The 17,108-nt window shown below is 35.5% G+C and overlaps 1 protein-coding gene across 1 annotated transcript in view; it reads right to left on the reverse strand.

Annotated features, from left to right (window-relative positions):
* Positions 1-3,659: 3,659 nt before the first annotated feature.
* LOC131948440 (mucin-2-like) overlaps positions 3,660-17,108 on the reverse strand; it is a 34,750-nt gene continuing 21,301 nt past the window's right edge. The window contains exons 6-11 of the mRNA XM_059310045.1: positions 16,638-16,757; positions 15,140-15,355; positions 11,681-12,682; positions 11,012-11,227; positions 7,966-8,076; positions 3,660-3,994 (exon numbers count right to left, since the gene is read on the reverse strand). Of these exons, the coding sequence (XP_059166028.1) occupies positions 3,762-3,994; positions 7,966-8,076; positions 11,012-11,227; positions 11,681-12,682; positions 15,140-15,355; positions 16,638-16,757 (1,898 nt within the window). The 3' untranslated portion in view covers positions 3,660-3,761. The remainder of the gene's footprint in view (positions 3,995-7,965; positions 8,077-11,011; positions 11,228-11,680; positions 12,683-15,139; positions 15,356-16,637; positions 16,758-17,108) is intronic.

A 17,108-nucleotide genomic window follows, 5' to 3' on the forward strand; every position in this document is an offset into this window, starting at 1 on the left:
TGAAATTATTTATTGCCCTCCTGCGATGATATGATTCATATAAATTCTGATCGAAATTAATCATTTTCCCTAAATAATAATGCTTTTAAGCTAATGATTAAGAAATCCAATTGTAGTTTTGTAAACGACAGTCTTATTTCTTTTATACCATTTAATTCGATATTCATTAATTTAAATTAATACATATCTAATTCATTTCCGAGATTTAAAAAAAAATGTTAACGAATTAGAGGAGCCTAATTTGTATTGCTCAAATTTTTTTGTATAAATTTATTTGGATAATTGTTGAGTCTGATTAAAAACAATGTATAACATGTAGCAGGTATTTTTCCCCACAAGTTTATCAACTTAATTAAACTTCGGTGTTTATTTAAAAAAAAAAAACTACAAAGAAACCGTCATCATAATCATACCATGACATTTGCTCTGCGCTTCGGGAATTCCCGCAGTATTGAGAGAGCTGTGGGAATTCCCGCAGCATGGGTGCGCTGTGCTGAAGCTTACATATTCATAACGTTTGGGGTATCTATAATGGACTGGTGCGGAGGTTGATGCGACAGTGTCTAGCCTCCGTGCCACGTTTAATCTTTTAATAGCGCGCACTAAAGTGCGATACATGACCGGGATGATGCTGATGGGAGTGAAAACCCTGGCGCATTGATTGCTGAGGTGGGGGAGGAGGTGATTTTTAATGGTATGTGGCTAGAACTAATAAAGGAGTGCTAATAAAGGTGCGGCACTTAATGGTGTCACCCCCCTTTACGGGGACAAACTTTCAATTTTCGATTTGCACCCCTCCCCCTTAAAATTTCGATTTGCATTCCCCCCCCCTTAAACTTTCGATTTGCACCCCACCCCCTCAAACTTTCAATTTGCACCTCTTAAAAGACTATTTAACACTTTAACACTCGAATTAATCACTTAATTAAGTGGAATTATCATTTTTTCTCTATATATTTTACTATTTTTTGCCTTGGTGTCACCCCCTAAATGGTGTCACCCGGTGCGGTCCGCACCCCAGGCCCCCCCCCCCCCTCGCTACGCCTCTGAAGGAGGGTAGGTTCACTAAAAGTGTAGTTTTTACATATTTCTGAACGGTTGGGCGACGAAAAGGGATATTGAGATTTGTTATTAAGATTGTTTGTACAAACATATACAAACATATATTTTACAAAAAAGGTTAATTTTTATAATAATTTTGTTAAAATAAGTTGCATGAGATGTTGTTGGTTTTTTTTTAAATTAGGTAAATAAAATACATTTTTTTTTATAAATGCACTTTTTCACATCGCGACATAGCTACGAAAATAAAAATATTTTGGGGGACTGACCGACTATGAGCATGAAAGTATCTAATTTAAATTTAAAATACATTTAAAAACTAGAACTAGCCATAATATGTTAAAAACAACGATTCTTTCAAATGTACGAAGGTAGGGGGGGGGGGGGGTTAACTAACGTATACCACACACGACGGTATTTCTGATAAAGTATCAGAGGTAAAGTTATTGATAATTGAAACAGTGCGGGATGTCAACTAGTGTTTGATATTCACAAAAAGAGAATCATGGGATTAATCCAGGAATGTGAGATAGTGGATTAATGGGAAGAAGTGAGGAGGGGTACGCGGATTATTACGGTAATGAGTGTATTACGATAACGTGTGTCTTACTATAATTTGTCTATTGCACTGTGCTACTGCAGTAGCTTATGTATTATGGTAACTTATATACTGCGATAATTTGTTAATAACAGTAATTTGTGTTTTGTTTTTACTTTTACCACAGTATTAAGGTAACTTTTGAAGGTAACTTGTATATTACAGGAACGTGTGTATTACGAGATAACTTATGTATTACGGTAATTAGTATCTAACTGATACATGCGCATTATGGTAACTTATGTATTACGGTAATTTGTATTTAACTGATACGTGTGCATTATGGTAACGTGTGTATTACAGTAACACGTGCATTGCTTTATCCTACATCTGGCCGTATTCCCCTTTCTAATGCATCATCCAATATACGCAACGTATTTTTTAAATGCAAATTATCCCCCACTTGACGCGATACGTCGCCAAAAATGTATTCCCACAATACGTAACAGCCATTAATTAGTCGTGTAATTTACGGAAATAATATTCAAATAAATGTGGATGTGGTATACATTTTTATACTCTCAGAGGAGCCATACGTCATATTGGGCTACATGAAAACAAAATAATTTGACTGCTCCTGTTCGATATTGACGCAGGATGTGACTTGGTTTATGGATACTTTGAATACGGGTTTTAATTAGATAGGAGTTCGGTACGTGTGTGGGATATGTGTGGGCTAAGAGTTGCATTTTGTGTGGGATATGTGCGAATATGCGTGTGGTATTTGTGGGATATTTGTGGGATATGTGTGGAATAAGTTGTAGGTTATGTTAGATAATAAGATATAGGTGTGGGATATATATATATATATATATATATATATATATCTATATATATATCTATATATATCTATATATATCTATATATATATATATATATATATATATATATATATATATATATATATATATATATATATATATATATATATATATATATATATACATATTTATGCATGTATAATTTAGGCTATTTAAACCAGACATAACCTAAGCAACTAGTTTTAATATTTTTTCCCTCGAACATGTAGTTTACAGCATCGGTTGTACTTACCTCCTTGTTCGTTTTAGTATCATAGTTTTCATTAACGGCTTGTAGGGACTAATACAGATTAACAATGGCTATATTTTTTTCAGATTTTTACTTTCATTCATTTACAATGATTTAATAATTAGATAGTTTTAAATTAAATCCAAAGAAAAGTTTGCATTTTCAGACTGATATAAAGCACTTGTATACTTATTTTTTTGCATTGTATAAATTCCATTTATTATTATTTCCATCGTCATTTTAATTTGCCTTTGTGTTTTATTGTGCTATATTTACCAAAATATGTAAAAGCCTCATCTCTTTAGGTTTGGAGTAACAAAGGGAAGTAATACGTATTATTATTCATTTTAAAATTTAAGATACGCAATAAAGCATAATAAAACAACTGCAATTTTCAATTAGAAGTAAAAATAAACAAATTATAATTTTGAAAATATTAAGTAAAAGTTGTGTGTGATTTTTTTCTGTATGCGTATACTGGTTTTTAAAATCTTAAACAGAAACTTATTGAACAACAGGTTAGTAATTGACTGTCGTTTGCTACGTAATTACGCGAATTATATCATTAAACATTATTGCGTATGACACTTGATCATCGTCTAGTTCTTTGGCCATTTAATTTTCTCTCTTTGATTATTATATATGCAATTGATGATCATATCTATGATGCTGTGTAAAACTTTCAAACAAATTATTATTACTGATTTAAATGTTTAGACAATTGAATTAAAAAAAATATTATTTTATTTGTCAAAAACTTGATTAATTAGTGATTTAAAAAAACCAGAGTGATCTTCGTGTAGAGCAGGAAAATGGATGGTGATAAAAAATGTGGGACTTTAGTATGATTTTTCTTTTTTCCTTTTTAGCAATTCATGATAAGCATGTTCTGGTAATCAAAACTGAATTCAAATAAATTAAAAAATAATAATTGAGAACCAACAAGAAATTATTTTTATAAATGTAATTTCCGAAGAAAAAAAAAATTATTTTAATTTTTGCAAGTTCAATGGGAATTCCTTAAAAAAAAAAACAACAACATCGATATCCTTTAACCAAGAAGGGCACCTTTGAAATAGTCACAGAAAAATCTGTTTTCGGCATATTGATCCCGGCAACTCATGGAGACCACGTCAAACTTGTACCCGGGTGGACAGGTGCGATAACTCAGGACACCTCTTTGACAGGTGTAGTAGGAGGAGCAACTCGTGTCGTTCCATGAGGGGTAGTTGTAACTGGGCACGTCAGAGGGACAAGGGTAGGTACAGTTCTCTGTGGGCTTGTCTGGAAATTAGAAGAAAAAAAAATATCCATCAAATATCTGATTTTAATATTTGCTGTATTTTCCTTTGAGGCCCTTCTTGTTTAGCAAGGTGGGGGGAAAGGGTAATCTTCAACTAAAAGACCGTATGAATCATTTGCCGATTTTTGACAAATTACTATTGTCATGTCACGTGTTGTCACTAATCTCAAGACCTTCCGACACCCCCCCCCTCCCCACCCCCTCACCCCCGTAACAATATTATATCACCTTGACCACAATATTATATCACCTTGACCACAATATTATATCACCTTGACCACAATATTATATCACCTTGACCACAATATTATATCACCTTGACCACAATATCATATCACCTTGACCACAATATTATATCACCTTGGCCACAATATTATATCACCTTGACCACAATATTATATCACCTTGACCACAATATTATATCACCTTGACCACAATATTATATCACCTTGACCACAATATTATATCACCTTGACCACAATATTATATCACCTTGACCACAATATTATATCACCTTGACCACAATATTATATCACCTTGACCACAATATTATATCACCTTGACCACAATATTATATCACCTTGACCACAATATTATATCACCTTGACCACAATATTATATCACCTTAACCAAAATATTATATCACCTTGACCACAATATTATATCACCTTGACCACAATATTATATCACCTTGACCACAATATTATATCACCTTGACCACAATATTATATCACCTTGACCCAAGTTCGACGCCACAATGATACCGGTATAATGCATCAACTTCATCATTTATAACTTCATCATTTACCGACAACAGCATGCGTAGCATACAATAGCTAAAAATAGTCTTCAGGAACATATCCTAGCATGGAGTTGAGCTGTATTTCCAATGAAAATTGTGTTACAAATACATCTGCTACAAATGTTAACTGAGTTTATGAAGAACTACAAATGGAACGTCATCCAATACTAATAGTTGAAATGCGCATGTTATTATAGGGCTGGTAAGTAGGTCACCATCCAGTTCTATGGCTCATGCAGGTTTTATTGAGCCGTAGAACTGGTTGGTGACCTACTTACCAGCCCTATAGTTGTGACTGATAACTCGAAAGACACGGACACGACTGATAACATTTCGTTTAGCCGTACCCAGGGCCGGCGCTACCTATAAGGCAAACTAGGCGGTCGCCTAGGGCGCTATCCTCAAGGGGGGGGGGGGGGCGCAAAAGGTTCAATCGCTTCTATCAAAAAGTACCTAATAATTAATAACTTTTATAAAGGAGTAGCGATCTATTTCGGCACCTAGGACGAACTGTCAATTTTGCGCCCCCACTCCTAAATTAGGTCTATATAGGCCTATATTTATTCGCGATGGTGAAAATGCAACCCCACCTCCCTAATTTGGAAAGGTCGGGGCGCTTTTTACCAGTTACTTAGCCTTTTTTAAATTTGGTGTCACATAATTGATGTAGAAAACGATTAAATAAGTTCGTAATTTAAATTTCAAAAGGTCATCTAATTTTAATAGGGTTTGAAAGTCTCGATTGCTCTGACTTTGAATTAGATATTTGTCCTGGTCAGTGGCGTAGCCAGGATCGTCTCAAAGGGGGGGGGGGGGTTCCAATTTTTACCCGGGGACAAATTTTCGATTTGCACCCCCCCTCAAACTTTCGATTTGCACCCCCCTCAAACTTTCGATTTGCACCCCCCCCCCCATCAAACTTTCGATTTGCACACCCCCTCATACTTTATATATATATATATATATACCGAGGGGTTATGACCCCCCTCCTGCCTACGCCACTGGTCCTGGTGAATAGAGTTTTGTAATGACGGGGTGTTCAAAGTATTGTAATTGTTTGGTAAATTTTGATGAATCGTTTAGATCTGGGAGTAACGTCGGAAGGCTGTTGCTGATATGGTTTCGTAGGTATAAAGTATCGAAGTGTTAAAGTGTCATAATTTTTATTCGGCTGTTTTGTACTTGAAGATCTAGTGGAATCTGATTGATAATAGAGAATGCAGGTGATGAAGTATCGTAGTTCTGAAATTCGGGAGTATTGATTATTGTGGTATTAAGGTATCGAATTTTATTGTAGTGTAGCAGTAGATCCAGTGAAATCGTTGTTGATTGAGAGTACCGTTTGTAGAGCTGGTGAAGTTGAACGAGTTGGTGTCGTAATTCTGGAGCATCGAGTCTAGTTATGTTTAAGTATCGAAGTTTAGTATGTGTTGTTTATGTAGTAGAGTATTTCGAGTAGTCGAGTTTATAGAAAGTTAGATGATTTCAATTCAGTATGGAACACACCACAAAGAAAGGAGGGCGTTCTCTAGTTGAAAAATCTTGTTTTTTAGGTATCTATATTACCGCTCTCAAAGTATTAATATATAATGTTAAATAGGATGGAATTTTATAACTAACCGTAAACTTTGTTTTTACTCAAATTATATTTTTTAAAAACTTCAATCAATAATCCTAGCAATGTCTAAAGCAGTTAACCATATTTGAATTTTTCGAAAGCCGTCCCTTTATTTAAGGGATCCAAAATTTTATAAATTGAATCACGTGTGGCAGTGCGATTAATTGTATGTCTTTATAATTGAATAGAAGTATGTAATAATAAAGCTACCGTTATTGGACTTTCAAACAAAACCTACAATTAAGTATTCAATAAGTAAAATATATTGTTTTCACAAAGTCACACAGATAATAAAATATATTTATATAATTATTACGTAATGATATTTAAAGCGTTTTACTGTGTTTTTTCAAGCATGTCTTAGTTACACTAGGTTAATTTAGCTATTCTTGTGAAAGTTATTTCCCTTGAATTCAATTTTGGTATTTGGATTTTCAAATGGGAGATAATTCGTTGCTTAACTTTACATTCATTTTAAATTCCTGCACCTTAGGTTGACCGCCTACATATAAATACAACTTTAAGTTATAATGTGCTATTGTAAAAATAATATAGCGCTTAAGTTCTAAACAAAATAGTTTGGTGGGTTTTTTTAGCATTATCAAGTTCAAAAACAAATACATCAGTAGCCGATGTAGATTGCAATACTTAATGTTAGTAGACATACAATCTTAATCGTAAATTAAACATCTAATTAATTGTCTTTTTCACCCTCTCCTAAACAAAGCAAAATCGTTACATAATCAATCAATATAGACATTTTACAATTATAACTAAAGACAGGCAAACTTAAAACAGGTAAGTTCCGTTTTGGAACTCACCTTGGGAGGGCTGCAGAGAGCCCAACACTACACGATTTTTTTTTCAGTGTTTTTTTTCAGACTTTTTTTCTCCCTGAAGGGGGGGGGGGGGGGAAGCACTTAAAATTTTCTAAGGGGGGGGTGCTATGTCGTAAAGTACAAAGTAGATCCGTGGACTTAGCACCAATTTCAATAGAATGTGATTACGCTTGCAAACTGGAATTGCAAGGAATTAGTACAAACTTTTGATACGAAGGAGGCACCTAAAATTTAATTTTGATGTCTACTTATAACGTGTATGCAATTGCTAATAAATAAATACGACACTTTTAATTAATTGTTTTCTTACACATATGTTTTAGTAACTAATTTGTGTAAAAGGGGGCGTTTTAAGAAGTTTTGCCTACGGCGCTAAAATTAAATAACCTGGCGCCATCACTGGCCGTACCCCTAAACAGGATAGTTTATAACAAGGCATGCACTTCTAGAACATAATCCTTACTGTAGCCGATTTTAAAAAAATAAATTAAAAAATAACCGCCAACTTAAACATAATCCTTACGGTAGCCCATATAAAAAACATTACTAATACCTCACCGTCAACCTAAACATAATCCTTACGATAACCTTAACGTAATGAAGTATTTAAGTGAATGGATCACAAGCATGCCTAAACTACAATCACAGAGTTCATTTAAAAACGTTGAAGTCGTAATCTTAAACTATATTTACATATTTCACAGCTCCAGCCTGAGTATTGAGGGGGGCATATACAGGTTGCCTCGTAGGTCATTGCCACACAGGTGCCACCGTTGATGCAGGGGTTGGGGTTACACGGGGAGGCTGTGGAAGAATAGTACACAGGTTATGATGACGTAGGTGTTGTTAAACGCACTGTGAAGCAAAGGGTTGACATTATTTTCAACAAGATAGCAAACAAATGCTGATATGTAATGATTATGTTTACAGTTAGGGTAAATGTCATATGCATGGAAGGATTTTTTTACAGGGTGTGGAAAGTGGGCAGAGTTTCTTACAGGCATCTCCCGACCCCCCCCCCCCCCCCCCGAAGAAAGTCTACCGCCCCCCCCCCCCCCCCCCCAAAGAAATGAAATTTATATACAAAATATATAATTTTAACAGTGTCCCCCCCCCCCCCCCCAAAAAAAAAACTTCAAGTGCACCCCCGGAGAAAAAAAACTCTGGAAGAAACACTGGGTGTGGGTGTGGTAGGGGATTCTGTTCTCAATCAAATCAGGTAGACAAGAATGTACAGTACCTGTGTTCATTTTGTGAAATCTCGAATAATTACAGGTAGACTAATTAATATTTGTTGTAATTAGTTATTCTACTCACCATTCATTTATATTGATTAATATTTTAAAAAAAAACTGTTGTTTCTTTTAAATAGTTGCTTATTACAATAGCTAGGCCATTTATTAAATAATGTAAGCCGGGCATTGCTCCTTCTACTTCTAATGGACCCAAACGAAAAAAAAAAAACCTCTCGAAATTATTCGAAAAGCTCATTAAATATATTTAAGACCATGTAGGATGTTATTAAAGTAAATATGGTTATAAAATCCTGGCTGATTAGTTTTCGTCGGACCTCAACAAAGATTGCATGTCTTTGATGTTTTACTTTCTCGTATATACAAAGTATAGAGTATAGAGAAAGTCTTGTAATCGTGCAAAAAAAAATCGAGATTTTTGCAAATCTCGACGTTTTACGCCTCCCTGAGTCGGAAAAACATAGTTTTGCAATCTTGTCCGTATGTCTGTGTGTGTATGTGTGTCTGTGTGTGTGTAAACACGATAACTTGAGTACCGTTACAGCTAGGTCGATAAAATTTATTTCATATATAAATATTTTATCAAAATCGTAGATCCGTATCAACTTTTGAGCGATTTCTGATAACCGGAAGTGGTACTTTTTCTTCTTTGAATTTTTCAAAAGCCTATAAAGTACTATTTCAGATAGATAAATGAAAATTCACATGTAAGTAAAAGATCTGTCAAATTTTGAGTAATTTCCGTTCACCGGAAGTAATAATTTTCTCAAAAAACTAATAAAAATTTTTAAAGTACTAATAATATTGCGCACTATTATGCGCTTTTTTATTTGGCGTTCACTTGGTGTGCAATTAATTTGTCTACGAAATTTTATTCTATTTTTAAAACTTTAAGTATTTAAAATGGATTAAAATCATGTCTATATCCCGAGTTCCAATCCCCTGTTGTTTTATATAAGAATATTCGAGAAAGTTTAGGGGAGATCACTCCCGGTTTGTTAGTATTTTCAGTAACTAAACAATTTAAAAAAACAACAAAACGAAAGCTATTTCAAAATACATGGGGCATATGAAGTAGAGTTCCATTGATTTGAACCCCGGATTCGAACTCGTGATTCTAATGTTAGCAGTCAAACTCTCTACCGCTAGGCCACGCTGTCCCTTTGATTTTGTGTTGTCACTGGAATTTTTAGTGAAAATGTAAATAAATATTGTATAACTAGGACATGTGGTTTAAAAAAGTATATATATTTTTTTTTTAATTTATTGGCAAAGTTTCGAGGACAAATTACTTTCAGAAGATCGTTCACCGAGTTTCTGTACAGCCAATCAATGTTTGTTTCACGAAATTCAAACAACAGGTTATAATTTAGGCTTGATCCAAATAAATAGAAATGCAGCATTAAACGCGAAAAAAAAAATATTTTCATGTTCTCTGCATTTGCAACTTTTATAACATATTTTTTTTAAATATAAACATTTTTTCAGGCTTAATTTTTTTTTTGCGGAGGGCCATGAAAGCAATATAGATAAAAAAATACGAGTTTTCGCCCATTTCACTAAGATTGATGGAAACATTCTTGTTAACTTGTTGATGTCTATGGACACAAACAGTCAAAGGGAGGCAAATTAGATATATATTAAACAGGCTTTGTTCGTACCCTCAATTTAACGAGAATGACAATAGCAACGAAAGCTTTCCTTGCCAAGCTAACAACAGTGTGAGTAAAGGTTAAACTGTTTGCTGACGAAGACCAAATTTCGAAACGGAATAGTAATTGTCCTTTAATTACGAGATTATTAAGACCGAATCATAAATTAGAAGCACCTAGGTAACAAACCTAGATATAAAAAGATATAAACACAAATTTAAAATGCGATAAAATGAATAAATATGGATATATATATATATATATATATATATATATATATATATATATATATATATATATATATATAATTAAATTATTAAAAAAATAATTAGATGCTTAGACAACAATTATCAATTATTTGTTTCTATGTATATGTAGAGATGTTGGTTACTTTCCTTCCTGTATATATTGTAATTAAATTTTGGTGAAGCTATTCAAAACCTTAAACTTAATTAAATCTCTTTAACTAAAACTGACAGTTTAAAACAAGCTTAGTATAAAAAATGGCCAATGTCTTAGGTTTGCTAGAAACACAAGGTATAGAGTCGGGATATACATTAGTCTAAATCCCGCAGGTTATCGTTTATAACTAACAAGTTCGACTTTGCGTTAAAATGTTAGAAAACTATTTTTTAAATTTACATTTTTCAAAATGATTAATTATATTGAAACGATAAGGATATATAAATTATTATTATATGCTTTTCAGTAAACTAATCTGAAGTTAGAGTATTGAAACAAAACCCTAATATTTTAGAAAGTTCAAAGTGCTAAATGAAATCATCATGTTTGTTATTTATGGTAAAGTAAAAACGTGTTAAAACGAAATGGCACCTTTAAAATAGTCACAGAAAAATCTGTTATCTTCATTTTGATCTCGGCAACTCATGGAGACCACGTCAAACTTGTACCCGGGTTGGCAGGTGCGATAACTCAGGACACCTCTTTGACAGGTGTAGTAGGAGGAGCAGCTCGTGTCGTTCCATGAGGGGTAGTTGTAACTGGGAACATTAGAGGGGCAGGGGTAGGTGCAGAGTGGATTGGGCGTGTCTGGAAATTAGAAGAAAAAAAATGTCTATCATATATCTGAATCATGGCGACATGGATTTCAATATTTAAAAAAAAATTTGGCTACATATTCCTTTAAGGTAATTCCTGGTTAGAAGATGAGGGTTGGAGGTTATCAAATAGAGGACATTATAAAATTTGGCTGCCGATTTTAACCAAATTACTATGGTCATATGTCTGTCACAAAGCTGAATACCTCACCCACTGTGACGTTAGTGTTACCCTCGCGTGACATCAGCGTGACGCCACAGTGACATCAGCGTGACGCCACAGTGACGCCTGTGATTAGGCGCTCCGGGCTCTCCCATGAGCACTATGGCGCTTAAGTTCGTTTTTAAGAGTTTGATACACATAAACACGGTGTGCTATAATAATAAATTACTAAATCGAATCAGACGAAGACAAACGTTGAATTCGAGAAACTGAAGCACTTACATATGGCTATGGTGGTAGTTGTTACTCCAGTAGACGTCGCTGTTGATTTTAGAGTTGTGGTTGGCGTGGGTGTGGTTGTTGATGCTGAAGTCTTAGTAGTTGCGGATGATGTTGTTGCGGTCGGCTTAGTTAAGGTTGGCGAAGTTGTAATTGTTGTGGCAGATGTCTTTGTAGTTGTGGTGGGAGTAGTTGTTGGTGTGGTTGTAGTTGTGGTTGTTGTAGGTGACGTCTTTGTAGTTGTGGTCGGCGTAGTTGTTGTTGGTGTGGTTGTAGTTGTGGTAGTGGTTGTTGTAGGTGAGGTCTTTGTAGTTGTGGTCGGCGTAGTTGTTGTTGGCGTGGTTGTAGTTGTGGTTGTTGTGGGTGTTGTCTTTGTAGTTGTGGTCGGCGCAGTTGTTGGCGTGGTTGTAGTTGTGGTTGTTGTGGGTGTTGTCTTTGTAGTTGTGGTCGGCGCAGTTGTTGTTGGCGTGGTTGTAGTTGTGGTTGTTGTGGGTGTTGTTTTTGTAGTTGTGGTAGGCGTAGTTGTTGTAGGAGTGGTAGTGGTTGTTGTGGGTGTTGTCTTTGTAGTTGTGGTCGGCGTAGTTGTTGTTGGAGTGGTTGTTGTTGTTGTAGGTGACGTCTTAGTAGTTGTGGTCGGCGTAGTTGTTGTTGTTGGAGTGGGTGTGGTTGTTGTGGGTGTTGTCTTTGTAGTTGTGGTCGGCGTAGTTGTTGTTGGAGTGGTTGTAGTTGTGGTTGTTGTGGGTGTTGTCTTTGTAGTTGTGGTCGGCGCAGTTGTTGTTGGCGTGGTACTAGTTGTGGTTGTTGTGGGTGTTGTTTTCGTAGTTGTGGTCGGCGTAGTTGTTGTTGTTGGAGTGGTTGTGGTTGTAGTTGTTGTGGGTGATGTCTTTGTAGTTGTGGTTGACATAGTTGAAGTTAGTTTAGATGTGGTTGTTGTAACTGCAGTGGTTGACGTCGCCTTGAGTGTGGTTGTCAGCGCAGTGGTTGGCAGGAATGTGGTTGTCGAGGCTGTGATGTTTAAACAATAACCTTGTTATATTTTTGTTTTACTTTAGACTAGTGGTTCTTAGCCTTTTTGGTGGTACTGAACCCCACCAGTTTCACATTCGCATTAAACGAACCCTTCTATAGTTTCACGCTGAAAAAAAAAATCACGAATAATACTAGTCGGGTTTGTGTCTTGCTCTCCGCCGAGCCCCAGAGACTGACTCACCGAGCCCCTGAGACTGACTCACCGAACCCCAGAGACTGACTAACCGAACCCCAGAGACTGACTCACCGAACCCCTGGAGTTCGATTGAGCCCAAGTTAAACACCACTGCTGTTGACCAGTTTTTTCGACTTATAAGTTCAGCTTCATATGTTTGTTTCTTGAACAGCGTAGCCTACTTGGCAATATTAATCTTGTACACAGAGTTTCTTCCAGGCATCTCTTCCGAACGAGATGGATTTTATATAGTAAACACACACTTTTACTAGTGTCCGCTCCCCCCCCCCCCCCCTAAATGTTGACCGCCCCCCCCCCCCGAAAATTTCTAGTGCCCCCCCTCCCCCGGAGATAAAAGTCTGGAAGAAACACTGGTTGTACACCAACCCGCCCCCCCCCCCCACACACACACACCCTTACACCTCCATAAAATAGGTTTTTGGATTTGTGAATGAGTCTAATAATTGATTATGTGCAGCTGTTGGGAATAGAATTATGACAAATTCATCAGATACGATTTACCTTTCCCTGGTGTTCAATTTTGTTTTTCATGGGTTACCGTTCTTTTCTTATTCATGATTTCTGGCTATAGATTCGTTTTAATCTACTTTCTTCGAATTTAGAATATTATTGTTTTTTGTAAAATATCAAAAGGTGTTATATGAATTTTTCAAATTAGAAAGAAAATTTAAAAAACTAGTTAGATAAAGATACAAATATAAATGCGACAAGATAATACAAAAATATATAAAAGCACAGGGTTAAAAATATGATATATATTCAAAAATATTTGTCTATACAAACACAAAAACTATGTAATTGTTTCTATGCAAATTTATAGAAGTTCGTTACCTTCTTTTCTGTATTTATTGTTACTTAATTTTTACGAAACTGTTTAATGTTTATAATAGATTAAATTTCAGCTTATAATTTCGTTTATATTTCACCCTATAGTGTTGTACAAGTCTTCTAAAGATTAACATACCTATTGTTTTCTTTTTCAAAACAATGTCATTATGAATGACATAATATAATTGAACAATTATCGTATTGTAATATGATATGCGGTTGGGGAGGTTGGAAATGTTAACACTAAGATATGTAGGATGTAAATTGAATAGTTTAAAACAAACTTGGCATAAAAATCTGGCAAATGTCCGCAAAATATAGTAAACAACCATGATGTTTAAATTTGTGTTAATGTGTTAAACACTATTTTTAAATTTAAATTTGTCTAAATTATTGGCTATAAATTTTAAATAATAATTGATATTGGTTTATTAGGCGTACTCATTAGTACTTACCCAAATTGTGTTGAATTACTTTAAGAAAAATAAAGTTAAAAACCAGAAAATTGTCTTAAACCTAATAAAAACTTAAACCTCGTAGATTAATCATAAAACTCATCTCTAACTTTATCAAAATAAAATCCTCTAGTTGCGTTTTGTAATATAATTCTTATGTGACAAAAACACACTTAACATAATGAATACGATTACATAAATGATTATTCTATGATTATGAGTAAACTAATTTGATGTTAGAGTATTGAAAGAAATATAAATTAAAGCTATTTTTATTGTTCGAAAAGAAACTAAAGTGAAATAATAGCTAACAAAGAAAATGTGTGACTAGGTTATCTATCTTGGATTATAAACATGTTGATTAAAGGAATACAAGTAGGCATACCAACATTATTATAGTGATTAATTAAATCAATATATTAAGCAATTAAAAATATTAGCATAAGTGTATGGAGCAAACTGTACAGTATTTTAATATTATAAACTGATTTATTTCCACTTTCTAAACTAGGTTGATGATAATGAAACATATAAAGCAAAAGTAAAAAGCAGCATTACAAAGACAAACAACCCAAATAACTAGATAAACCCAATGGTTAGTTTTTAAAAAAGTTAATTCTTTAATGCACATTAGAATTTTAAAAAGCAAAAAAAAATTAAATTAAATTAAATCATAATAGTCCAAATAGCATTAGAAACACAATGTATATATATATATATATATATATATATATATATATATATATATATATATATATATATATATATATATATATATATATATATATATATATATATATATATATATATATATATATATATATAAAGAGATAACCATAACTTAAAATTTCCGTTTATAAAATTAGAATTTAGTGCTTTTTAAGTTCAAAGTGCTAATTGAAATCATGTTTGTTATTTTTGGTAAAGTAAAATATAGTTAACCCTGAATGACACCTTTGAAAAAGTCACAGAAAAATCTGTTATCTTCATTTTGATCCCGGCAACTCATTGAGACCACGTCAAACTTGTACCCGGGTTGGCAGGTGCGATAACTCAGGACACCTCTTTGACAGGTGTAGTAGGAGGAGCAACTCGTGTCGTTCCATGAGGGGTAGTTGTAACTGGGCACGTCAGAGGGACAGGGGTAGGTACAGTTTGGGTTGGATTTGACTGTGAATTTGAAGAAGAAAAAATATTGTAGAACCTTTTTTTAAACTCTTAAACATATTGTTATAGGCAACAAAAAATACAGGCTATGTATTCAGTGGCGTCATTAGGTGAGGCTATACATGACCCACCCACCCCCCTCCTCAATCAATCACCTCGAGTAGAAAAATATGTGTGTCATACCCTACTGGGCATTTAGCCATTATTTATACGTTTAAGGGTCGGCGTGGTCGAGTTGATAAAGCTCATGGATGCTACACCGAAAAGTATCGAGTTCGAACACTCGGGCAGATGAGGCTCGTTAGCTGGGGACAGCCACTCTTCTAGGAGAGACAACTCCAAAATCAAACAACTGCTGCTTTGTAGTTTGTTCTTAGTTGGACAAAGGCTATGGAAGCAAATCCAAAAAGAAAAGCAGGCTGAAATCGGAGTCAATGGCCTCAATGGCGCATAACCAGCTGACACGTATCCTTAATTGTTATGGAGGCGTGGTCGAGTCGGCAAAAAGTTCGTGGTTGATAAATTCGAAAAAAAAGTCTCGAGTTCAAACCGTCTGGAAGATAAAGCTCGATCCCTTCCAACACTAAAAATTAAGAACGAAGAAGATACGTTTAAGATGTAGCCTATATGTTTAAAACTTTAAGAGTCTGATAAATTAACATAATTTTCGGTTTGGTATCGCATCATTGGTGTTGTGCCCCCCCCCCACACTGTTACGCCTCCATCCCCTTCCACCCCTCTACCCAAAGACGCCATTTTAGTGGTCTACAAACGCAATACAGAGTAGCGAGCAGTAACTCTTCGGTATGACACTGCCTTCCTCCTCTCCCCACCCCCAGAGCACGACCACATTCAAAACATTTCAGAACATTGTTACCAACACGAAAATACACACACATACACACACACATAAGTAAAGTTCCCTTTCGAACCTGACGGTCCACGGGGCAAGTGAAGTAGAGTTCACTTGTTTCTGTGACCTCGGCATATGAAGGGATAGTGTTGTCAGCACTATGCCCAGCCGCCTTTACTTACCCTAACGTAAGTTAGGTACCCATCAGAGTTGGGTGGACTCAGGGACGGTCTACTGACTTGAACCCAGATTCGAACTCGAGACTTACGGGTTAGCAGTCCAGCTCTCTAACGCTAGGCCACTCCGTCTCATACACACACATACACATACATACATACATATATATATATATATATATATATATATATATATATATATATATATATATATATATATATATATATATATATATATATAGGCTTTATATCTTACATATTTGACAGTTGCTGCCCGAGTACCCAGTCGGACACTGACAGCTGTATTCAAAGGCGCCTCCCATACAGGTGCCGCCATTGAGGCAGGGGTTGGGGTCACACTGGGGCGAGATGGTGGCTGTGGAAGACAGCATTCAATTAGTGAGTGTATGTTTTTATACTCTCTATCCGGGGTGGAGGTGGGGTGGGGGTGGGTGGGTGAAGGTGGGGTGGGTTGGGGTGGGGATGGAGGTGGGGTGGGGGTGGGGGTGGGGATGGAGGTGCGAAGGCTGTGGAAGACAGCATTCAAGGGGTCAGTGTAAGTATTTCTACTCTAGCCGGGGTGGGGGTAGGGGTGGGGGGTGTGGCGCGATGGCTGAGGAAGATGGCATTCAATTAGTGAGTGTAAGTGTTTATACTCTAGCCTGGGTAGAGGTGTGGGGGGGGGGGGAGGGGGGCTGGAGGCGCGATGGCCGAGGAAGATGGCATT

Source organism: Physella acuta, unplaced genomic scaffold (assembly GCF_028476545.2).
Source record: "Physella acuta isolate Inbredline_101_S28 unplaced genomic scaffold, ASM2847654v3 ptg000646l, whole genome shotgun sequence".
In the NCBI taxonomy this organism is placed as follows: Eukaryota; Metazoa; Mollusca; class Gastropoda; family Physidae; genus Physella; species Physella acuta.